Here is a 25,490-nt window from a genome sequence, read left to right on the forward strand (position 1 = left end):
CAAAAGACACTCTAACGCTCAAGTCAATGACCTAGCGTAGTAATATTATAATTAAGATTAGTTATCAGAGTTCAAAGTTCGGTTCAAGTTACCTGTCTTCTTGTCAAATAAATATTTATAAATTATAATGACTTAGTCTGACTCATTAATCACTCATAAATGAAATTATTAATTGTCAATAAATGACAATTATTTTCATTAACTCCCAGGCAGTTATTACTATTGATTACCTTAACGGCTCTTTTTACCGGTCGGTTCACTGACCTGAGAGATATCATCGGTCGACCGGTTCTTCTGCACCTTTACCGTTCGGTCGGCTACGAGCCCATTTTACTGAGCGGTTAACTATTTGTTCGCTCGGTTCATTTGCCTAGGCGGTACCATCGATCGGCCACGAGCTCAATAACTTAGACTCCTCTATACCTTTACCGTTTGGTCTACTATGAGTCCATAGTAACAACAGTAAATTTAGTTTTTTTTTTTATCTTTATAATCCTTAACTTTCTTATTTTACATACATTTAAATTTATATATAAATTCCTAGTCGTATGTTTAAGAATAAAAGAAGCGGTAATAAAGTATCCATGGATCAACATTTAAATCAATTCACTAAAAAGATTTATATTTAAAATAATTATTTTTATAAGGATAATAATGCGAAAGAGATCATATAAGTCAGACTAGTAAAAAAAGTAATCTAATCCATTATTATGCTTAAGCCGGATTTCCATGTATACTAACCAATACAATAAGGAGTCATGATACGCTAAACATAACCTATAATCAAAATCCACAATATTTTAATTTCTGACTCAAACTAAACTTATTTTATTTTATTGAGTTATTGTTCTTTTTCTTAATGTTTAAACCTTAAGTGACTTCTTTTATTTATATTTAGTATTGGTTAATATATTTTATGATTTCTAATTAATTATGATTCAAACGATCAATTATTAAACTGATAATAAATAAGTTTAGATTATTATTTAACTATTCAAATGACAAATCAATGAGTTCGAAAAGTTATTTAATAAATCGAATGAACATGATTAGTCTAGGTAAGAAAGTAGGTTATACATTAATTTCTTTTTATTTAATTTAATCGACTTTGGTATTCGAGTACGTGTTACAAGTACTACATCAGCAATTTAGATGCATAAAAACTCTTCAAACGGTTAAAGATAGAATAATTGACATTAATCTCATATCCGAAACAATACCTAATTATAATTTTTTAATATTTTATATAATAAATTACTTTTATACTTTTTATTTATGACATATTTAACTTTGACACATTGTATAAATATTAATTTATATTTTCTTAACTTATTTTAATTATACTGTGAATGATAGGTACAATAAATATATAAAATACGAGAACAAATATTTGTGAAATATCAAAACAAAATAGTATTTATATGTAAATATTTGTAATATGTTGGTTATGTAGTTATGTGAGTCGATCTTTATATGAGTGACTGAAAATATTGAGTTAAATATGTTTTTGATCCCTTAACTTTTAGTGAAAATTGAAATTAATCCCTCTTCAAAAATTTGGACTAATTTAGTCCCAAACTTTAGAAATGTATGAATTTAGTCATTTTAACCAAATTTTGTTAACTTTATTTGATATTTGAAACGCATTTCTTAATTAACATTGAAGCAAAAATGTGTCAAATGGTATAAACACCTCAAATGCTATCATGAAATGCACTTGAAACATCAAATAAACTTAACAAAATTTAGTTTAAAGGACTAAATTCACACATTTTTAAAGTTTGGAGACTAGATTAGGCCAAAGTTTTGAAGAAGGACTAATTTCAAATTTTACTAAAATTTAAGAGATAAAAAACATATTTAACCCAAAAATATTGATGTGAATGAATCAAACCAACCAATTTTTACTGGCCAAATATCAGAATTTCTGTGGTCCAAAAGAATTTTCTAAAAGTCAAAATGATGATGCATTGGATGAAAACACAGCCATAGCTGTATTTTCTAAATAGAGCTACCTAAATCTTTATGTCTCAATAGCTAAAGTTTTGCTGTCTCAGTTTCGATTAGGAGTGTTGAATGTGCATGTTCTACATAGTTCCACCATTATGTGGTGGTGGGTTCTACACAAAATTGATTTTTCATTTCTTTATCTTATTCTTCTTTGATTAATTTGTGGTAGTATATTATTGTCCAGTGTTTGCATTTAGGATAAATTATTAGTTAAAGTACGATTGTGATGGTTTCACTAATTTTTTATATCCAGTACAAACAAACCTTAATAAGATTTGTCTAATATAAATTATTTATTTTAAAATAGATGCTAGGACCAAAATTAATAATTTTAAATTAAGAAAGTTAAAAACTAAAGAAAAACATTTTACAAACATTAAAATAAAAAATTCATATGTTTTATTACGATTAGAAAAATCCAAAATTTACACGAATAATAAATGAAGAGAAAATTCTCTAAAATTAAAATAAAACATATTCGTTTTATGAGGACTAAAAATATATTTAAATTTGTCTTACTACATTTTTTCTTATAATTAATTAAATATATAAAGTTTGAGGAAAACTTTGTTTAAACCACCGATAACAAAAGTTAATGAGAAACTAAAACGGAACCTAACAGTAGTCATAAATGATTTTAGACACAGAACTATTTAAAATTAATTATGATAACTTGTTTGTCTAAATTGTCACTGGTTTTTTCTATTCTATTCCCGATGATAAATAAGGATTGAGAAACTATACTATTTTCAATGACAAAGAAGGATTGAGAAACTAATTAACAGCTTCACTTTTGCGTATATATTTTTTTTAACTCACTTAATAAATACACTAACGAATATTATAGGTATTATTTATAATGAGATATTATTATTATATTATTAATTATTATATTATTATATATTTAAGTAACTATTATTTAAATGATAACATAAGTCAACAATTATGTTGTTTTTATAAATATAAATTTTTTTCAAGAAATACTTACTTAATACTTATTTAATATTTTATACTTATGAATCTTAAACTCTCTTGAGTTTTGGAAAGTTTTTTTATAGGTAGATATTCTCTTTAGATAAAAAGAATCTCATTTCGACTATCAAAAGTATTCAAGTCATCACTACGATCGTATCACTTGTCTGCAGTCCACGTTTAAGATTTTGGTAGGATCATTTAGCGTCCAGAGGTCTCGGTAAAACTTTTTTCTCGACCTCACATTCCCATGGTCACCACTGGAGTCAAACACAAATTTCCCATGAGAAGGAATCCTACCTAGTGGCGACCATGCATCATCAAATGCATACGCTAGTCCAACATAACAATGAGCAATGCAAATATTATGATGTCGAGCTTGAAGCCCTTCGTGCCCAACAACAGAGGAACCTCCACGAGCTTTAGGAACTTCAGTATAAGCTGACCAACCTAGAGAATGGAAAACCAGCTCCTTGGCCTCAACCTAACTATCAAGAAGAAAAACCTTCTAGCTCTAAACGAAGTACAACCAGCTAGCTCTGCGAGTTTTAGCAAAGCCAAGACCAGTCTTTTCAACACTAGTGCAAGTAAACTCGACATCAAATGAAGGAGACTCGTGGATGCTCTTGCAACTCCAACCGAGACTAATCTCCTCAATGTCGAACTTAGAGAGAACAAAGCAGATCATCCTAACACAGAACGAGAGAAAGTCACAAACAATCCCGCCACTCCAAATAAGAGCCTGGTCGGCACAAATATCGTAGCTCACACCAAGGCACAAAATCAATGGAGTCCTAGGATTCTACAAGACACCCTAATAGGCGGATAGGCCAAGAAGAACGTTGAGATCCCTATAATCACGACTGTGACTTTCGAATCAGGATTGACCATGTCAAGAACTTTCATTCTTTCACAACAGAAGTAGCTCGAGCTTGCATCCCCAAGGAGGTTGTCATCAACATTTGGAAATATGATGGACGATTGACCCAACCACACATCCAAAAGCTTATCTAATTAAGGTAAGTATCCATACACAAGATGAATGAGTCTTTTACAGGTTGTTTTCAACCACCTTGGACGAGTCGACCTTAGATTGGTACTACATGATGCCTCCATACTTAGTGCATTGAAGAACTTATTCGCTTTGGGGCTCTATCCTGATTCATCCAATAAAGAAACAGCTAAGGATGCGAAAGCTACTTGGGCCGAGGTCGAGGCCGAGGACGAGGTGATTTTGCAGGACGGGGCTAAGGATAGCTAGAGCAACCCAACATGTTCCTCCAAGTTCCAGGGTCCGAGGCTGCCTAAGACCAACAACTCGCTATGGCACAATTAGTCATATACAGAGACAAATTGTCTCACTCAACTTGGCCCAATTAAAGGGAAGCATCCATACCATAGTTGGAGGTTTCGCAGGGAGAGGTAGGCTGCATAGAAAAGATACCAAAGAAGTATCAACTTAGTAAGTCAGTTCCCACCACAACACCTACCACCTATAACTTTCTCCGATAAGGATTTCTCTACCCAGATCAAGAACACAATGGTCATCACGACAATCATAGCTAACTAATGAGTCCACAAGGTCCTTATAGACAACGAAAGCTTCGCTGATGTTCTATTCTGGCATGCCTTCACAAAGTTGGACGTTTCCACCAACCTGATTCAACTTTATCAAAAGCCTCAACTCGGTTTTCCCAAAGAATGGATCAACACCACAGGGTACATCGTCATGTTGACGACCCTCGGTACACCTAACGCCCATCAAACATTGGCGGTACAATACCTCATAGTCGACGCAAGTTCATCCTACAATGTTCAGGTGGGACGCAAAACACTCAACAAGCTTGGAGTTATTGTGTCCACCCCTACACATGACAATGAAATTCTCAGCCAAGGACCATTCGGTCATCATCACTCTCAAGACAGACTCGAAGGAGGTAAAGGCTTGTTATGCCCTCAACATGAGAATGACATCATATGCACCTCTAACCAATCCTATCAACACTATCATCCTAACCCAACAAATAATAGTGGAGCAACCTAAAAAGACATACTAAAAAGCACAACCCAAAAAGGTCCGTTAGGCCTCTCCATTTTGGAAATGCCCAAACTTACGTCTATTAGGACAATATTATAGTTTAATATTATGGTTAGGTTTAATCCTTTCGAACATCCCTATTTTTGTAGGATCGTCTCAAGTAGGTCCTCGTATTGTAAATGTTATCGATTAGGTCCCTCAATTTAGGTCTTACCGTTAGTTCCATACTAACACCGTTAAAGGGGGTGACACGTGTCAGTTCGTGGTTTTTTTGAATTTTTTAATTATATTTTAATTATTTTTATTTTTATTTTTTATTTTCTTAAAAGTAAATTTTAAAAATGCCACGTGTCAAACTGATAGTGTGCCACGTAGCAATGGCAGTGTGACATGGCACTAATAGTGCCACATGTCATTGTCAGGCCACGTCTCATTGCATTAGTCTCAATTTGGTCCCTGTATTTTTATTATGTTGCAATTTGATTCCTGTATTTTTATTTTGTCTCAAGTTAGTCTTAATTTTAAAAATTAAACAATTTTCCCTCCTCAAATTCAAACAAAGTTTAAATTGTATATAAATCTTAACAAATTTTGTTTAAATATGTACAAAAGATATATATTTAAATATATACAATTTAAAGAAAAGAGTTTAATTTAAATATATACAATTTAAAAAAAGAGTTAAAATTGAGAAGGGAAAATTTAAATATATACAATTTAAATATATACAATTTAAAAAAAGAGTTTAAAAATACAGATGTTATATTATGTTATGCTATAAGGGTTTAAAAAAAGAGTGACATAACATGCTGGTGTTATGTTATTTAAAATTAAGACTAAGTTGAGACAAAATAAAAATACAGGAATCAAATTGCACCATAATAAAAATACGGGGACCAAATTGAGACTAATGCAATAAGACGTGGCCTGACAATGACATGTGACACTGTCAGTGCCATGTCACATTGCCATTACCACGTGGCACAATATCAGTTTGACACGTGGCATTTTTAAATTTTACTTTTAAAAAAATAAAAAATAAAATATAAAATAAAAATAAAAATAATAAAAATATAATTAAAATATTCAAAAAAATCACGAACTGACACGTGTCACCCCTTTAACGGTGTTAGTATGGAACTATCGATAAGGCCTAAATTGATTCAATTTTTCATAATAAGGGACCTAATCGAGAACATTTACAATACGAGGACCTACTTGAGACGATCCTACAGAAATAGGGATGTTCGAAAGGATTAAACCTTATGGTTATTATTCATGCTGAAGTATCATTATGTCATTATTAATTATTTATATATATATATATATATACATGAGATAAATATTATTCCAATAATAACATAGGTCTACTATCCACGTGGATTTTATAAATACAAAGAGAATCCCTTAAATACTTACTCAATACCTCATACCCATATTTAATAAACTCTTTTAAGTTTTTTGCAAATAAATCTTCTCCTCTCTAAGTAGTAAAGAATCTCATCCCGACTATCAAGAACAAGGAGTCTCGTCACCCATTCACATGTCCACGCTTATTTTGGTAAAATATTTTTTTTCAAACTTACATATATGATTTTTAATATCGTAATGACATGGCGCGGACAATAATTGAGGTTGCTTCATCATGTGGAGAAGAAAACAAACATAATCAGATATGAAAGTAATGAATTTTTATGCGTCACCATCGCGAATTTGTGAATAACAAAAGAAAAGGCAAGTATATACACGACACTTGAAATTGTCTCATACATCTTCCCCTCCCACATCGAGGGTGTGGTGCTTTTTTTTTCCGGCTTAAGCATAAATTATATTAATCATTTCGTAAGTCTATAAAAATCATATAAACATTTTTAGCTTTTAGTGATCCAATACGGCTATCATTAAAAGAATATCGACATTTTTTCATTAGCAATTTTGTTTGAATAAAAATTATTCTTTTCCGTGTAAAAATCCTTGGAGCTAGTGATAAAAAAATATCATAAAACCAAATTAGTTTTTTTATTATTATTATTTGCAAGAAAAAAACAAATTTTTAGTAAATTTATTTAGATTTCAGTCTTATGTCAACATATAGTCTAATCTCTCTCATTCACTAAGACGACAAATGAGCATCTGTTTAGACACTTAAAGCACAACATGTGGGGCATGCCTCTTGTCCAAGTTGATCCTCGTTCCAAAGTTTCAAGGATAAAAGTAATCCAACATCAAATTGTGTGTTCTTCATGTGTTTTAGAAAATTTCTACGGTTGAAAACAGTACAAGGTTGACCATTTGGGTAAGTACGATAACATGAGAAGGTTAATAATCATTTGAGTAACGAAACGAGAATCCTATGTAGAACTTATCATTTCAAATAAAATGATCAAAAATTTTCACACTTAATAATAATACTACTACAAAAAAAAAAAAATAGTGGGTTTGAACTTTCTCCTACAATTCACCATCCTCACCGACAGACTGTTACCTTTGTTTAACTTACATGATCATGGTTTGAAGATCTTTTCGCAGGATAAGGAAGCTGGTTTTGACAGTCTGCATTATTACATTCGCTCTCAAGTTTGTCTTTCATTTTTTTATTACATGATTGGTGTCCCTGTTCCAATCATGTGGAATCCGTGTTCATGTTGTCATCTGGGGCATCAATGCCAGGTCATAGTTTTTTGTCCATTTTCAGCGCTTTTATACCTGTTCGTTTTCGTACTAATTCCGATAGAACGAAGTAGCATCTTGTTCATATAACTGGATTATGCTCATTGGTCTGTTAGTAGATTTTTGTTATTTTTACTCTTTTTTTGGGTTTATATCTTCTGTATTATATTTATGTTTCTTTTGTCTGTGATACATACTCATAATCACTGCAATCTACAGTTTTCATGCTCTTTACATCTGTTGGGACCTTCTTATAGTACTAGCTTGGATCTAAAGTTTGTGTTCTCCAAGATCTGTGTGGTTTACTATTTTATTGTTGTTTGCTTAAGTCTTTGTTTGTGTGTAGGATTTGTAGTCAGCACATATTTTTGTTGGAAGAATCGTGAAAATGGGACTTGTGGAGCTTCTGTGGGTGGCATCCATGCCTGTGATCAAAATACTGCTAATCACTGCTGTTGGCTTAGTTCTTGCACTGGAAAGCATAAATTTATTGGGAAAAGATGCAAGGATACAAGTGAACAATGTAACTCCATGAATTCTTAATGAAGTTTTCTTTCTTCTTTTTTCTTAACTCCATTTGAATATCATACTATATTATTATATATGTTGCTGACAACAGTGTTTCATCCATGATGATAGCTTGTACATTACGTGCTTTATCCTGCTCTGGTGGGTGGCAATTTGGCTGACACTATTACTTCTGAGAATGCTGTTTTACTGTGAGTATTTGATTTGATCGAGGTTTTGCTTTATTGATGTTGTATCTTTCTGGTAATTCTTTCTCGAAACACTCGTCAGTAAGATCTTATGTTGTTGTTTAGGTGGTTCATGCCCGTCAATATCCTCATCACGTTTATAACAGGCTCAGCCTTAGGATGGATCCTTGTAAAATTAACAAGGCCTCCCAAACACTTGGAAGGACTAATCATTGGTGTCTGTTCTGCAGGTAGAGTTTCTCCCAAACATGTAAATCTATGTGCTGCTTTCACTGTTGAAGTCCACTGAATTTGATAACTGAATGGTTTATATAGCATGTACTCATTTTTTTAATTTACAAGAAAAAGTTAATAAATAATTAAAGATCACATCATAATTTCTCGTCAAGACAGTATTTGATTGTTTGGAAGTTAATAAATAAACACTCTAATCTTAATTTCTGAAAATTAAAATGTGATTAAGGGTCTGAAACACATCTTGATGTCTATACCAGAAACTGAAACACCTCTTCATGTGTATACCAAAACAAAAGTATGTAGTTGATATAACGAGATACTGAGAAATTGAGAGTTTCAATTAGATGCTTACAAATCAACACACCTTTAGGAAAAAAATCCATGCACACCAATAACTATAAAGAGAGGTGAAATAAATTATTCATATGACGTGATGTGACATAGAAGAAAGAAAATTGAGTGCTCATTAAGTGTTTATAACTCAGCATTCGAATCCTAATTTCCTTAATATAAAAATGCTGCTTCATTGAACTATTATCATAAATGGTGCGCACATGCACATCTACTAATGTTGCAAACAAAGTAACTTATTGCTATAATTTGGGAGTCCAGATATTTCTGTTTCAAAAAGAAATGAACTTGTATCCATGAAAGTTCCACAAAAACTTCTAACTGTTTGTTGCCCGGTTGTTGTTTTCCATTATGTTTGAAATGCTTCATATTTTTGCTAAAGCTAAAGCTGTAGCATAGGTTTTTGCCGGATACATCATGTTGTTGAGCTTATTTTCAGACTTACATGAACATGAACAGGAAATTTAGGAAACTTGCCTGTAATCATTATCCCGGATATATGTAAAGACAAAGGTAGTCCTTTCGGAGACTCCAATGTATGCTATGAATATGGAATGGCTTATGCTTCGCTTTCTATGGCGGTTTGTAACTTCATCAGATTCTTTCATGTTAAATCTTAAATTACAATGGTACATATAAATATGAAGTTCTCCAACCAAAACTGGGAAAAATGGTAAAATTTATTTGGCTATAGTTGTTTCCCTTTTGATTTCTGAAATGGTGTTCATATTATGAAACTGTAGGTTGGAGCTGTTTACATATGGATTTATGTCTACAACATAATGAGAATTTCAGCAAGTATAGTTCCCAAAGAAGAACATAGAACTAGCTCATTCACACAGGAGGCTTCAGGAGAGATACTAGATTTCCTCTCTGAGGAAGAAGACCCAAAAATTCCTGATAACATGGGTGGTGATAATGATGCATACACCCTATTGCTTTCTTCAAATCAATCCGAGGAGAAAGTGAAGGTTGCTACCAATAACCCTCATAAGTATCACCTTGCATCTTTCTGTTAATTATCCAAAATTTATCTGAAAGTATTCATCATATTACTAACATGACCTCATTTGAAAGTATTCTAAAATTGTTGAGTTTCTATCTTATGCAGGAGTAGTAAAGCTCCCTATAAGGGTCAAACATTTTTTGTTTCTTCAAAATATCTGAATGACTAGAAACACAATTCAAACAAGTTTTGGATGTTTCATTGCAGGTATCAATCTCAGCTAAAATCAAAGACCTATCAGGAAAGTTTTTTGGCAACTCCAATTTCAAAGCCGTATTTTCACCAACAACTCTTGGATCGGTAGGATACATGTTTTTCCCTTGGACATCATTGAACTGAACTTACGTTAGTGAAATACTGAAGATTGTTTTTGGTAATGCAGATTATTGGGTTTATTGTTGGGGTGGTTCCCCTGATACGTAAACTCATGATTGGCAGCGACGCGCCACTTCATGTGATTGAAGACTCTGTTACCATGTTGGGGTATGTCTGCAACCCAAAACTTCTAAGATTTTCAGATTAAAAATCCCAAGAAACCAATGAATAAAAGTTTGTACTTTGGAAAACTCTAACACACGACCAGTTTCTTACTTTTCTTGGTGATTCACTTTGAACCTTACACTGTGTTATTACATGCAGTGAAGCTACAATCCCAGTTATAACTCTTATAATGGGAGCAAACCTCCTTAAAGGCAATAGTTTCTGGCATAGCCATACCGTTTTGTTTCTACTCCTCTTTGGCAATGACAGATTTTGAATAATTTCTTAATTTCTTGGATGAACATTGGAACAGGCTTGAAGGGAGCAGATACTTCATTCAGTACAATCATTGGAATATTAGTAGTTCGATATATCATGCTTCCAATTTTGGGTATTCTAGTTATTAAAGGAGCTACTCAATTGGGTTTGGTGCAACCGGATCCCTTGTATCAGTTTGTTCTTCTCCTTGAATATGCACTTCCTCCAGCAATGGCTATAGGTATAATAATATCATCAAACATGTACTTCATAATTGTCTCTCATGGATCATGCAAAACACACACAACATACACAATTATAAGGTTTCATGGCATTTTTATGTATGATGTCGTTTGTATCTACTTTTTTTACCTTTGCAATTTGACAGTAGTAACAGTAGATAAGGAACTTTATATTTGACATATATACCTATTTTCAGGAACCATTGCCCAGCTGTTTGGAGCAGGTGAAGCTGAATGTTCAGTTATCATGCTATGGACATATGCTTTGGCGTCAGTTGCAGTCACTTTATGGTCAACCTACTTCATGTGGCTTGTGGCTTAATTTTATTATTATTTTCTTGACATTATTTGCCTTATAAGTTCTCTCTTTTATGCCATGGTTAGTGGAAGTACCTATGCTGAATGTAATTTTGTACAAGCTTCCTCAAAATGGTGAAATCTGTAACATATTGCAAAATTTATCAAATATACGTGTTTGCTTGGTAGATGGTATAAATGATTGACCCTTCGGATAAATTACAATTTCTTTTACAAGAGAAGATGCTTCATAACTTTACCATGATGATTAGAGGAGTTGAAATAAAGAAATTGTATAAATTTGTCTCATTATAGCACGTCAAATTAAATATATTGAGATTACTATATTATATTTATTACTATAGTCATCGTTATTTTTATTTATGTATTTTTTTTAATTACCTATGATATTTATTTTGCCGATAAAAAATCAATGTCTCGTTCTTAGATGCAAAATTTGACGTGCTTTGAGAAAGCATAACCAAGTTATGGTACGGTTTGCCTTTATACAAAACATGTTTCTTTCTTCTTCGTGTTCAAATTTCTCTCTCCACTTTTTGAAATGTAACGCTGAACACAGTAATTGCTGTTTCTCATTGTCGTTTCTCACTTACCTCACCCAAAAACCCAACTTTGGTTCCACCCATTACTTGTAAACAATCCAGCACGATCGATTCTGCTTCTCTTTTTTCACTTTCATTCTACTCCTGCTCCCTCTCCTTTCCAAGATCCGCATTTGTCCCTTTTCCTTATCCAATTTTTACTTCTAAATCGTTATTCTCCCCTGAATAATTCGTCTCCGCCATCTTCATGTTGATTCATTCTCCCATTCTTCTTTCCTGTATTCCGATCATGCATGCATCTCCATTGTTATGGTTTCGTAGAGGTCAAATTGTGTTATCCATGCACATAAACGATGACGGTGATGATGAAGGATTGGTATGTTTTCTTAATGGCTTCAGTTGTGTTTAATTATTTGAACCCTTTAACCCCTTTTCTATTATGCACCACTACTCTCTAATTTTCGACAAAGATAGTGTCTTGTTGAGAGGTTAATGCTATTTTGATTACTGGGTTTTCTGTAAAATGGAGTTTGAGCCTTTGAGTCTTAGCAACGAGGTTATTGAATTTGATATGATTGGTTTGGGGTATGATGCTACCATTGACATGGAGCACCCTGTTGAGGACGGTGAGGACCATGTTAATATTGATTATAGTCCAGCTGCTGCTAATTCTGTTCTTGCTGCTGGTGTGGGCCCTCACATTTTTGGAGGGGACACTAATCTCGAACCTTGTCAAGGTATGGACTTTGAATCGGAAGAGGCTGCAAAGGCCTTCTACAATTCCTACGCTCGCCGTGTTGGCTTTAGCACGCGGGTGAGCATGTCTCGGCGCTCCAGGCGTGACGGTTCTATAATTCAGAGGTCCTTTGTGTGTGCCAAGGAAGGTTTTCGTGTGGAGAAGGAGAAGCATTTGATCGATGGAAGAGTCAAGCGGCCACGTGCCGAAACCCGCGTTGGTTGCAAGGCCATGTTGGTTGTGAAAATTCAAGATTCTGGCAGATGGGTTGTTTCTTCATTTGTCAAAGAACATAATCATGACTTGGTTCCGCCGGACAAGGTGCATTGCCTTCGTTCTCATCGTCATGTTTCGGGTCCAGCTAAGTCGTTGATTGATACTTTGCAGAGTGCTGGAATAGGACCTAGTGGAATAATGTCTGCTCTAATAAAAGAATACGGTGGAATTAGCAATATTGGTTTCACCGAGCGTGACTGTAGGAATTATATGAGAAGCAGTAGGCAAAGGACCCTTGGAGGTGACACTCAAATCCTTTTGGACTACTTGAAGAGCAAGCAAGCAGAGAATCCTTCATTTTTCTTTGATGTACAAGGTGACGAAGATCACTGCATGAGTAATATCCTCTGGGTTGATCCCAATGCTAGGACTAATTATACTTACTTCGGAGACACTGTCACCTTTGATACAACATATAGGTCTAACCGCTATAGATTACCTTTTGCACCTTTCACTGGCATAAATCATCATGGACAGCCTGTATTATTTGGTTGTGCTCTTCTGATAAATGAATCCGAGGCATCTTTTGTCTGGCTTTTCAAAACCTGGCTTGAAGCAATGTCAGATAGACCTCCAGTTTCAATTACTACTGATCATGATAGGGTGATATGTGCAGCCATCAACCATGTATTTCCCAGTACCCGTCACCGATTTTGTAAGTGGCACATTTTTAAGGAGTGCCAAGAGAAGTTGTCTCATATGCTTTCTGAACATCATAATTTTGAAGTTGACCTGCATAAATGCATTAACCTGACCGAGTCCATTGAGGAGTTTGAGTCTTGTTGGTCCTGTCTAATTGATAGGTATGATCTCACGAAACATGAATGGCTTCAAGCAATTTACAGTGATAGGCGGCAGTGGGTACCGGTGTACTTGAGGGATACATTTTTTGCAGAAATGTCAATAACACAGCGAAGTGATAGCATAAACTCTTATTTTGATGGATATATCAATGCATCAACAACGCTTCAGCTTTTTGTCAAGCAGTATGAGAAGGCTTTGGAGAGCCGTTTTGAAAAAGAAGTCAAAGCTGACTATGATACTATTAACACTACTCCAATTCTGAAGACTCCATCACCTATGGAGAAACAGGCAGCGGGAGTTTACACAAGGAGGTTGTTTATCAAATTTCAAGAAGAATTGGTTGAGACATTAACATTCTTGGCAAACAAAGTAGACGAAGAAGAAATTATTACCGTGTACAGAGTTGCCAAATATGGGGAAATGCACCGAGCCTACTTTGTCAACTTTAATTCGTTTGAGATGAAAGCTACTTGTAGCTGCCAGATGTTTGAGTTTTGTGGTCTAGTTTGTAGACATATATTGACTGTTTTTAGGGTGACAAACCTTCTTACTTTACCATCTCATTATATTTTAAAAAGATGGACCAGGATTGCTAAAAGTGGTGTCATATTGGATGAACATACTACTAATTTGTCAAATGGTTCTCACGAATCTCTAACCTTCCGATTCAGAAATCTTCGTCAACAGGCCCTTAAATATGTTGAAGAGGGAGTAACCTCTTCGGAAGTTTATGATGTAGCAATAAGTGCTCTTCGGGAAGCTGCGAGTAAGGTGGCATCTGCAACAAAAAATGATGGAAGACAGGTTATTGTAAACGGAACTTGTGAAGAATACCTTCATCAGAACAATGAAACAACTATAAGACGCAGTGATCCTCCATTTTGCTCGCAACAATCTTCATATAAGGTCTGTTGTTTTTGGTAATTTATGATATAGCATATTTTTCTGCTGGAACATTTCTGTATTCTGTACTTTTGTTGTTCATAGATTTTCTCATATGTTATATTATTATGCTCTTTTCAAGTTTAAAGGAAAGTGGTTTATAAGAGAAGACAGTAATTCTTCTAACCTTTTATTTCAAAGGAAAATAAGTCCCACTTGTCCTCTTCATTAAGTAGTATTCTCAAAGGTTGTTTATGAGCCAGTTAAACTGGTATGATAATATGGTGCAATATCAAAAACTCTCCCAATTGGTATGAAATATTTTTCCCATTTAAAAGATTAGATATTTTTGAAGTTTCCATTCTACTAATCATAATGATGCTGTTCCAAAATTTCTATGGATAACATTCTTCGTTGTGATTTTTTTTGAAAAAGATTAACAGTTCAACTGTTAACTTTCTCCCTTCAAATTTTGGAGAACTTCTCCCTCAAAACTCTCATAAAGTAAATCGGTGAGGACTTGAAAAGGCCCTGCTCCAGTGCATTCAGTTAATTCTTCCGCATCAATTTAGATTTCTTTTTTTAAACAATAGTCTCTGGTCTTGTTCTGGAATTTCATTGTTTGCACATATGCTGCCTGGAGCCTCTTTCTGCTAGTTATAGTTGCTAAAGCTTTTCAGCCAATTGAATGTTCAATTGCATCCAGAATAACTATCAATATGGACCTTTGGTATATATAATCTTGTAATTGTAGTACAAAAAATATCATACGTACCCGTATGAAACTGACATGCTACAGTTAGTTGAAACCTAGTTGATGTAGGACAAAGATTTCTGATACCACTGGATGTGATTTGAATAGTACAATCAACAATGAAGAGGAGACAAAAAAATTACGAAGAGTAGAGAGATATCATTATCTGATGAGAATTATGATATCCTCATTCAAACTCAGTTTTGCCAGTGAAAATTACTATCTTTTGCAATTAAGTGAACCCTTTGTTAATTCTGATTCTATCAGGACAAGACACCTTGAATCCAAATCAAACAAACAATGTCAATTTTATGATTAACTTTTAAGAGTAAAATCAAAATCAAACTTTCTGAGAGGGTTTGGCATATCTGGTTTAAGGAAATTAAAGAGCTTGGTTAGTGAGAGGGTTAAATGTCTCGAGACCTAGAGACACCATTCCTGTTACTGGAAGAGTTGTAATAGATACTTTGACAGTCTATATTAGTGATAATAGTTCTGAAAGATTAAAATTTGTCAAGAAAATCTTGGTCCCTTATCATAGATAATCTTATTAATTTGCTGTATGATATTTTCAGAGGGATTACACATGTATTGATTTAGATCTTCTAAAACAAACACTTTTTGTTGTTTTCTAACCTCCACCCCTCTCCCAACTTATCCTCTAATGTTTCTAACGAACAATATAATTTGTTGTAGGATGACCAGGATAGAATAATTGAGAAGTTGACACGGCAACTAGACCGAGCTCGAAGGAAATGTGAAGTTTACAGGTCCAACTTGCTGTCAATTTTAAAAGACATTGAAGAGCAGAAGCTACAATTATCAGTTAAAGTCCAAAATGTTAAGTTGGGAATGAAAGAGTGATTTGTCAATAATGGAATTGATTAATGTATTTCTTTCATGTAATTGTAGGTTCACCCTCTTGTAAAGCATCTAGTTGGGTACATGTTTTAGTGAAGTTGAGAAAGATTCCCAAGGCAAATTTCTAACCAGTTTTACTGAGGGTTTCAAACTTGAGTGCAAAATCATCAAAACTGTGTGAAAGATCACACCTATCCCATCATCATAAGAGAACCAAGAGTAATTCATACCAAGTAACCAATTCATTACAGTCCAAATCAGAATGAAACCCAAAATTTACATAGTCTAATTTTATGCTTACGTTTTCTACTATACATTTTAATCTATCTTCTTTATATTTGTTAATTTTAGTTCAGCATTCGTTCAATCATTCACCTTAATCTTTCTTGCTTAACCTTTTTATTCTCTACCAATATAGAGTATGCAATTACTCTTATTTAGTGCTATTATTTCACTTGGTTCTCTTTATTTTTTTGTTGAACTACTTGTTTCCGTTGTTTACAAAATTTAATATTCAAACTGGAGAAGAAAACCTGGTTTGAGTGTTTTAATTTCTTTTAATTTAATCTAAAATGTTTAAGTATTTATTAAGTCGTATTAAGTATTTTCTATATTTTAAATTAGTACTACATTAAGAGACCGGACTCAACCTGGTTTATACAATTCCAGCTAGTCGCATGACGACAACTTCTTCCTGCACCTTCATAATTTCAGTTTGCAATTCCATAAATTTTTATATTTCAGATTATACAATATCTAATATAAATTTTGCATTCTGAATAATCTTCAATATACTTTTTATTTTTTTTATTTCAGAATATAAAAATTATATTTTGAATTATATATTCTTAAATATAAATTTATTTCAAATTATACAATTTATATTTTTTATTTTATATTCTAAAATGTATAATTCAAAATATAAAATTATATTATATACTGTACATTCCGAAATATAAAAATTTTCAGGATTACGGGTTTAAATTTTGAAGTTGCAGGAAAAATCTGCTCCTGTGACACATACCCTGATCAACCCTTCGTAGTTTTGCCAGTGTTATTCTTATTATCCTGCTAATTGTAACAGAGGTTCCAGACTAACAAATACTTTGACACCATTCACCATATTAAGGCAGGTATAAATGTGTCCATGAACTGAAATCTATAATTTATACTAAAAAGTAATAAATTGTTGAGTAAAAGTATGAACTAGAAACTCTATTGAATTTGTAGAACAGAGAAACACAGCAGGAATTCAGAAATCCGAAAAATGTTATTGATATACAAAGAATACAATAGTTTGTTACAAACTACATACATAATTTGAGCTCTATTTCTATTTATAAGCTATAAATAGGCAGTTATGCGGTTTACAACCAGTTAATATGCAATACTGAAAAGATAGCTACTCCCTCATTTCCCTTTATTCATCAATTTTATTCCCAAGATGGTAGTTGTTCGTATTACTAGCAATTTATAGCCTAACTTACATTTACCAACTCCATCCCAAAAAAATAATAAATAAAAAACCATTGAAAATATGGTACAATATTAAGGCCTAGTTCAAACAATTTTTAATTCAAGGTTTGGATAGCCAGCAGGAGCTTTGTGCCTTTCAAAGAGATCTTGAAGTGCTTCCACAAACTTACTATGTATCTTGGCAACCTAAAAGAAGGATTAAATAATGAAAGAGGTTAGAAATTCGGCCAACTGGACCTCAATATTTGAAGATATCAATCGTAGTAACAAAACTTCCAATTCATCATATGATGCTAACTTTAGGAAATCATATGTACGCATTGGCGGTATTCATAATTAAGTCTTCGATAATGAAACTATGCAGACAAGTATTTCGTGGACTGAACGGATACATTTAGGTGTTAGAGATATAAAGCTGGTTTATTCATTAAAGATATAGATTAAAATATAAAAATCAGACATTTGAAATTTAGTTTTGAAAAATACAAAAAATAAATAAAAATAGTTCAGTTAATACAAGATTACTAACTAGTCACTTTGTAAATTCCCTTATGCCTTATGTTAATTGAATAAATTTGATCATACGATTAGATAAAATAAGGAAAATAGAAGTCTTTTAAGGATAAGTAATTAATTGACAAGAAAATAATATTGGTTGTGCTTAATATACCCAGAATATTTGTATCAGAAAATGCGGGTGGTCCTACTGAGAAGGAAGATCGTAGTTTGTCATATGGGGGAGAGATTGCATCGTACTCGAACACTCTAGCCAAGGATAAGACTTATCGATCAAACCAGACGCAAGTGTTTTGTTTAACTACTCCAACTTCTGTTCACTACCATCTTTGTTAATTTAACAAGAAAATTTAATAGCTAGGGAGGGATCTAAATTACTGGATCCTTGTAAATTATATTTAACATAAACGCTGCCCAATAGGCACATACCTCCTCGGTAGTTGGGTTGGGGTTTTTGGTGAGCTCAATTGGTCTTCCCACCACCACATGCATTGGGTATCTGAACGGTAATGGAGATCTGAAAAGGATATTAGAAAATCTGCTTTATAACAATAAAAACTAATAGTAAGAACAGAAACTTCCATGCTAGCTAGTTTAGACTCTATCTTTATGTACCAACAAATGGCTATACGACTCAGATCAATTACTCAGTGCTACGTGAATGTCTTCAACATAGATTGAATATTTTCACCACACAAGCTTGCAAGCTATGAAAAAAACATAAATTGCATAAACTATATCTAACTAAAATATCTTGAAATTACACAAATTTCCTCAGCATGTTTTACCTTTACATTAACCTTTCATTTAGGTGAACTCACTGTAATACTTTTCAATCAATGAAGGGGAAATATCGTGGTATGTAAAAGATGTTGATGTAATGGTTTTGAAACAAGGAATTATTATAGGACAGAAAAAAATAGAGAAAGTTAGGGTAATTTCAAGAAACTTTGGGGTGGTCTGTGCAATTTATTGTATTAAAAAATTTGATGGGGGAAAGATATACATCCTGCATAATATCATTTTGAATCCACCTTTTCCAATCACATTTAGTTAATATTTTAAGCTTATTCCCAACTAAACTCGAACAATCATTTTTACTATTGTTTCTACATGTATTAGCCTAATACTATTACGTGTCAATTCCTTTTGTTGTTAATTTAAACATAAAAGGAAACATATTAGGTGAGAACATGTAAGAAATTAATCTTGATCATAAAGACAAAATGAATGGTTAAGATTAAATTTAAGTGAAAATTTCATCCATCCTTGAAAAGTTGTATGGCCGAAATTAACTTCTCTCACTTCTAGCCATCCTCCATAACATTTTAAATGTGGAAGGCAGGATTTCACTTTTTACGGTAGGATTATTATATTGAACGTTTCATTCTCCCCAATTTAATCAATTTCACAGCCTCAACTTCAAGCATGAAATATTAGTTAGATTCATTCCTTTTTGAAGATTCTTTAGTAACATAGCCAGTATAAACAGGTGTAATAAGAAAAACTTGCAGGTTGTCACCAAAGAAAAACGCACCCGAAAATTCCCCAAAAACATATTGGGGTAAATTTGATAGCTCTTGCAACTTTCAGGAAGAACTTCCCACCTGGTTTCCACCACTTATAGACATTTGACTACAAAAAAAGTTATAGCAAAAAGGATAATTATCTTCAAGTTCTACTGTATGTGCAAAGAAATGTCACGACAAAACATATATCTATAGTAGTGAGAAAGCCTACTGCCACAAGAAGAATCTACAGCTAAAGGTCCCCAAATGTCACGAATAGCCACTAGAATTCAAGAAGTTTGGAGTATATCATACTGGATTGGGAAAAGGGATGGTAATGGGTCTTTCTCGGACAAAAAAGCTCTAAACCATTGGCATATTTATTAGGCCTGGGAATATTGCAGAGTGGCATAATTTTTTGCTTGTCATTATGACGAAGCGCAAATTAACAGTGCCAATTGGGTGAACTAACATGTCTATCAGGAATTACAAGAGCTAAACGTAGGAGATACAGACAGTAGTATATACTGCAAAAAAGGTAGAGGGTAAAATGTTGGAATTCTTCACACCGGGGACTAGCAGGAGGACCATCTCTTGGAATGACAATAATTGTCAATCTGTACAGTTCATCATGTCCCAGAGTCCCCGCCAGCTGCACTGTATACGAGTCCTGCGATTTAAGAAAATAGTTGGAGAGAACAAATTCAATGAAATTACTATCTTGAGCAAATTTGCTAATGCTAACAAAGTTCTTAGCGTCAGGAACAAGGAGTAAACTATTGAGGACCAAAGAGTGTAAATCAACCAATTTGATGGACAGACCTTGCCTATTCCCCATGATGACTTCAACTGATCTGCACAAGGGAGGAGTGCTTTGAATTGGATGCATGGGTCAGATGTAACATGATCGGTGGTGCATGAATCTGAAATTCATAAACCTCAAAGCCAGTAAGTAAAGACTGTGCCAGCTGTGGAGATGCAGAAATTAATTATACGCAACTTAGTCGGCAATTCTACATTACTGATGTGAAGGACAGCTTCAAACTGTGACAGGGGCATTCAGCATGGAATGGCAAGACTGGGATGAAGTGTTGAAGGACAACAGCTTGGAAAGCCAGAGCAACAGCCAAAAGGAAAAAGTTGGACACAAGAGGTCCCAGCCCTTGGTGATAATAGATTGAGGTCTCATGTTCCTGTCTAGTGACATATTTGTCATTGGACTGGAGACTGAGGATTAAGGTCCTCCTCATGTTACCACAATCTTGAGCTGCATTTTGATAGTCACCAGTCACCAGTAGGCAACCATAGTTAGCAGATGTTTTTGAGCCTGTGCCACTTAAACTGAGGTGGTTGAACTGAAGTTGGAACTAGTGCAACATTTGCCTAGATCGACTTAGTGAGAGAGAGATTCTTGTGCTTTGCCATTTGAGCTTTGTGAGCCAACAATAGGGACTCAATCTCTGATTGAAACAGGATCAGGACATCTTAGCACAGAGGTGACAAATGAGTCATATTTATTGGGTAGTCCACCCAAAACACCATCTAGGTGAGTGGGAGGAGAGACGGTCTCCAAAAGGCCCATAATATATCAGCAACGGATTGCATCCAAAGAAGAAACTCAGATTTATTTGCCCTTTTCACCTGACAGTGCACTAAAAGAATTGATGTGATTTTGCATGAGTGGAAGCATGGAAGTGAATGTGCACTTCCTCCTCCACTTGCAAAGAATGATAGAATCCAACTATGCAAGCTGAGAGAATCATCTAGAGATGAGAGAAGTCATGATAGAGAGAGAACATCTTGTGATTTCACTCAAAACATGCTGGATTTACTTCCAGTTTCACAATCTTCTTCAGTTAAAGTGTGATGAAATGGAAAGATTCACAATCAAACCCTGAAGCTTGCGCTCTCAAATCTTAGCTTCAACTTACTATTGCCATTGGAGGAAATTGTTATCATCGAGCTTGATTGGAGTCCACGAGAAAATCGTCAAAGGAATCACAGAGGAAGTCATCATGAATGCATTCATGAATAAAAAAGGAGCTCTATGATATATCATAATGGAAACTATGGTTCCTGATACCAGAGAATGAGCAGAAGAATGTAGAGAGAGAGAGAGAGAGAGAGAGAGAGATGCAGATGATTGTTGCACAGTAAACTGAAATTTGATTCCATCAGAAACAAATACCTGACCGAAGCAGAAAACAGGAACCAAAGGTAGGCCTTTCACCATTGATATGCGGACAAATCCTCTTCGTGCCTTAAGGAAAACAATCTACCAATAAGAAGAGTTCAAGCTGCTCAGTTATTTCTATGAAACAGATATATATTGAATAGAGCAAAGTCATTCTTAAAAGGCCTATTTTATGTATGCTATATTTACGAAGTAAAAAAATCAAAATCACCAAGAACCAAAGCTTATTAGACAGTATTCTTATTATCATCTTATTTTTGTTTTATATTTTATAAAATTTAACACACAATCAACATAATATATAGTTATATTCAACAGTATGATTGATTAAAATTATATATTGTAAAGTGTTAGAGATCGTAGTTGGTGTAAATTACATCGATATCATTTTATTACTTCTCACACACACATATATACACATTTTTTGTATTGATATTCGGGCATTACTCATCATCTTTTCTCGTCAACTCAACATGCTTTTAATTTCACACCTAGAGATAGCTCAAGTGTTATTGGCATGCCGAAAATACAATATAGTGAGCTGAATTTTAGGGTTGTTGATCTTAAAACTCAGACTAAATGAAGTAAACGAATTGCGTTTCTCTTTCCTCCCTTAAGACTACATAGAAATTATATACGACAGATAATAGGGAACAAAAAGTAATATACTGTTGAAATTTGAAACGCATGCAATTCTGAGTTGAGTCCCAGTGACACAAAAGTTGGGAAAATTGCCTGCACCGACTGCTGTATTGTTAAACTGGGCATCCATAGCAATCGTATAACTTGAAAATACTTTAAAATCTGATTCAATTCCTTAAATGTAAACCATTACTATATAGAACTATACCTCCCCAGAAATAATTACAATTAAAAACAACTCTTTGTATTCTTACAGCATGTTAATTGTAATAATTATAACAATTGATAATATCTCATCCTACTCAACACTATATGTAGAGGAAAGTCAAATTTTAATTTATTCCAAAAAAAAATCCCGTAAGCATTGAGTAAGAGAAGTGAAAAGAAATGCACCTCAATGCCATGTTGCATGAGGAATGTCTCTTGCACTCCACCAGGTGTTAAAATGCAACTATGGCCAGACGCTAGCAAGGAGATAAAGTTTTTCTTTGTTGCTGGTGTAAGACCCAACCATGTCCATATGTGTCTCAAAAATGGTGTGTAGAACACCTATCCATTAAACGTGAAGAGAAAATCTTGAAATGCAATCCGAAATTACCGTAATACATCTTTGCAGGATCCCAAGTAAAAGCTTTACCGTGCTGCTAGCAAGAACTCTAACTTTTGGAAGAGGCATGAAACCAGTGTGGTCAGCTAGTGCCACAATGCCAATTGGCAAAACCGAATGTGGTTCATAACCAAAAACTGCATGTTGGGCACACTGTTGTTACATAAGAGCCACGAACAAGAAGATTCAAGATACGACTAGACAGAATTCCAATGCTTATTAGGCTAAATTCTGCTGGCAAATTAAGCACCATTCAACCATAGGAACAAAAAAACCAGGAAAACTGGAAAATTAAAGAAACAGTGAGTTTGTCTTTCATAGAAAGCAATTATAGGAATTATCCGAGGCTTAACCAACAGGAAAATATAAAGTATATTGTAAGCTGTCCTAATTACACATATAGATCTCCAGCAACTAAGGCCAACAAGAGACTAGGCTTGGTTAAAGCTTAATCATAGTTTTTATCTAGTTCATTTCAAGGTTAAGCTAGAAGTTATTTCAACAAGGACAGTTAGCATCATAATTGAGGTTTTAATTTAAACAAAATATGTAGTTTTATGAAAAGCTGGTCTATGCAGCCAACAAAAGACCAAATATTAATAGTAAAAATTCAATGGTTAGCCTAATTTTGTACAGATAAGCCGAAAAAAAATCCATTTGGACTAGGAAAAGGTACCAAAGTAGAAATCTCATGGAATTGACTGATCCTGTCGTTTTACCAATTAACAACACAGAAAAAGTCCCATACAAGATAGAACTTTAAGCAGAGGCACACACATCAAGGAGCACCGCGTTAACCAAATAACAAAATATAATAAGATTTAGACTGGTAACTTAAGAAGAAAAAGACATTTCTCTGCTGCGTGTGGAACAGGAAAGAGGAGAGATAAGCTTAAGTTACACTAAAATTGTAGCGCCTATTGCACGATTGCAATTCATTCGCTAAGTACAACAGAGCAGATCGAAATAGCATTTCACCAGTTAATTAATCCCCTTTGGATTTAATAAACTTTTCACAAATTAGCCATTTAAGGAAATGAAGATTTAAACCTTCATTCATCTATAGCACCACTTTCCCAAGAATTATGTTTCTTCTTAAAGCAAAGACAAAGAACCTAAAAACAACTCCGCCCACTAAATAAAAATAGGAAACAAATTTTATCTTTCGTTCGATTTTTTCTAATTTATCTCCCATTTCAAGAGAAATTCATCTTAGGCTGGGAAGAAGGAGCGCAAACAAACCATAAGCACGGTTCGGATCAAAGGCGTTCATATCCTCTACGTGAAGCGTGATGGGAAAATAATTGCAAGCGTGTTTGCAAATGAACCTGAAATGTACAAATAGATAGATTCGAGCCATGCATTGTGAAAAGCGAAAAGGAAACGGGGTCAAAAAACTACCTCGACAATGTTCGGCCAAATCTGCTCTTCTCGTCGATAGGAAGCACTGCAAACACAAACAGAAAACCAAAAACCCTGGCACGCGAAACACCAAAACTCAATTATAGTGAATAAAAAAATGAAGAACGGCGATTTGGAGAGAGGTAGAAAACGAACAACAGTAATTTGGGGAGAGGAAGGAAGAAGAGGGCGAAGAGGATGAGGGCAATGTTGAAGTGAATGGCTCCCAGCCACAGCGCCATCGCTAGAATCGCGCTGAACGTGTTGGATGAGTTGCCGAATTCTTCTCTCCCACTGATGAATTTCTCCGCCTTGCCTCCGTCGTCAATGGCCGCCATGGTCCGAGCTCCGAGGGTGTGAGGGAACGGCGTCGTTTGGAGTAACAGAGTGCACAAGCACGCTGATGGGTGATGGAAACATGAGATAGGAGCCTTATGAAATTGTTGAAAGTGCAGAGGTGTGAAGTATAAAACGACAGTTTGGCTTCGTCACGTGATTTCAGTTAAACAATCAGTTGGTGGTAACGAAGAAAACGGTGCAAAAGGTTCAGTTACGCTGGCGCTGTAATTAGTCACGATGGCCCTCAGCTTCATCATTGCTTATGACTACATTTTATTTTTATTCCTGATTATATTTTTTAATGATTTTTGTTTTTTTTATGAATATGTAATTTTGATAAAAAAAATCATCTATAATATTTATCAAATAACTTTTATAATACTTAAATAAGTATATACTGTAGTCCACCAAAAAATTAATCTATAATATTTGTAGTAGTTGTATAGATATATATAGGTATTTTACCTACATTATATAATTTTTATATGATTTTATTTAAATTAGTGATTTTAGAATTCTTTTTGAATTTAGGTAAAATACAACTCACCTTAACAATTAAAGTTTACCATAAGATATATAACATTTTTTTATCACGTGCTCGTAACTATGTGAAGGAAATTATATGTCAGTTGGAGTACAATAAATGCATATCCT

The 25,490-nt window shown here is 34.1% G+C and overlaps 3 protein-coding genes across 7 annotated transcripts; 2 read left to right on the forward strand and 1 right to left on the reverse strand.

The window, feature by feature from the left end:
• The first annotated feature begins 7,446 nt into the window (after positions 1 to 7,446).
• Positions 7,447 to 11,476, forward strand: LOC124843422 (protein PIN-LIKES 3-like). Of its 3 annotated transcripts, none has more exons than XM_088100842.1 (11): positions 7,447 to 7,690; positions 8,037 to 8,213; positions 8,330 to 8,409; positions 8,512 to 8,636; positions 9,454 to 9,575; positions 9,738 to 9,965; positions 10,208 to 10,300; positions 10,383 to 10,483; positions 10,640 to 10,692; positions 10,794 to 10,979; positions 11,178 to 11,476. In XM_088100842.1, the coding sequence occupies exons 2-11, from the start codon at positions 8,079 to 8,081 to the stop codon at positions 11,300 to 11,302; spliced, it is 1,248 nt and encodes a 415-aa protein (XP_087956968.1). In that variant the 5' UTR covers positions 7,447 to 7,690; positions 8,037 to 8,078; the 3' UTR covers positions 11,303 to 11,476. The 3 variants fall into 3 exon arrangements, with proteins under 3 accessions (XP_087956968.1, XP_047176123.1, XP_047176122.1); XM_047320167.2 differs by lacking the exon at positions 7,447 to 7,690 and adding an exon at positions 7,713 to 7,797; XM_047320166.2 differs by lacking the exon at positions 7,447 to 7,690 and adding an exon at positions 7,811 to 7,965.
• A 273-nt stretch (positions 11,477 to 11,749) lies between these two features.
• Positions 11,750 to 16,520, forward strand: LOC124843421 (protein FAR1-RELATED SEQUENCE 5-like). Its single transcript, XM_047320165.2, has 2 exons — positions 11,750 to 14,562; positions 15,989 to 16,520. Exons 1-2 carry the CDS (start codon positions 12,364 to 12,366, stop codon positions 16,154 to 16,156), a joined length of 2,367 nt encoding a protein of 788 aa, XP_047176121.1. The 5' UTR covers positions 11,750 to 12,363; the 3' UTR covers positions 16,157 to 16,520.
• Positions 16,521 to 17,404: 884 nt separating this feature from the next.
• DGAT2 (diacylglycerol acyltransferase family) lies at positions 17,405 to 25,078 on the reverse strand. Of its 3 annotated transcripts, XR_015782620.1 has the most exons (10): positions 24,654 to 25,078; positions 24,498 to 24,572; positions 24,339 to 24,424; positions 23,127 to 23,233; positions 22,883 to 23,038; positions 21,842 to 21,928; positions 19,683 to 19,780; positions 18,575 to 18,662; positions 18,300 to 18,394; positions 17,405 to 17,815 (listed from the first exon to the last, which is right to left on the reverse strand). XR_015782620.1 is itself a non-coding variant. In XM_047320159.2 (9 exons), exons 1-9 carry the CDS (start codon positions 24,833 to 24,835, stop codon positions 17,714 to 17,716), a joined length of 981 nt encoding a protein of 326 aa, XP_047176115.1. In that variant the 5' UTR covers positions 24,836 to 25,068; the 3' UTR covers positions 17,405 to 17,713. The 3 variants fall into 3 exon arrangements, 2 of the variants coding, with proteins under 2 accessions (XP_047176115.1, XP_087956616.1); XM_047320159.2 differs by lacking the exon at positions 18,300 to 18,394 and having other exon boundaries at positions 24,654 to 25,068; XM_088100490.1 differs by lacking the exon at positions 17,405 to 17,815 and having other exon boundaries at positions 18,322 to 18,458; positions 24,654 to 25,077.
• Positions 25,079 to 25,490: the final 412 nt, after the last annotated feature.

This window comes from Vigna umbellata, chromosome 10, assembly GCF_029865625.1.
Source record: "Vigna umbellata cultivar VRB3 chromosome 10, Vumbellata_1.0, whole genome shotgun sequence".
Lineage (NCBI taxonomy): Eukaryota > Viridiplantae > Streptophyta > Magnoliopsida > Fabales > Fabaceae > Vigna > Vigna umbellata.

Excerpts from the sequence above, each read along its gene's own strand:
- LOC124843422 (XM_088100842.1), top strand. The coding sequence starts at position 8,079 with ATGGGACTTGTGGAGCTTCTGTGGGTGGCATCCATGCCTGTGATCAAA. Across the intron at positions 8,214-8,329 it reads CAAGGATACAAGTGAACAAT|CTTGTACATTACGTGCTTTA; the intron begins GTAACTCCATGA and ends CCATGATGATAG. Across the intron at positions 10,484-10,639 it reads GACTCTGTTACCATGTTGGG|TGAAGCTACAATCCCAGTTA; the intron begins GTATGTCTGCAA and ends TATTACATGCAG.
- LOC124843421 (XM_047320165.2), top strand. The coding sequence starts at position 12,364 with ATGGAGTTTGAGCCTTTGAGTCTTAGCAACGAGGTTATTGAATTTGAT. Across the intron at positions 14,563-15,988 it reads CGCAACAATCTTCATATAAG|GATGACCAGGATAGAATAAT; the intron begins GTCTGTTGTTTT and ends AATTTGTTGTAG.
- DGAT2 (XM_047320159.2), bottom strand. The coding sequence starts at position 24,835 with ATGGCGGCCATTGACGACGGAGGCAAGGCGGAGAAATTCATCAGTGGG. Across the intron at positions 21,929-22,882 it reads TCATGCAACATGGCATTGAG|ATTGTTTTCCTTAAGGCACG; the intron begins GTGCATTTCTTT and ends TCTTATTGGTAG. Across the intron at positions 18,663-19,682 it reads TGTTTTTGGGGAATTTTCGG|ATCTCCATTACCGTTCAGAT; the intron begins GTGCGTTTTTCT and ends TATCCTTTTCAG.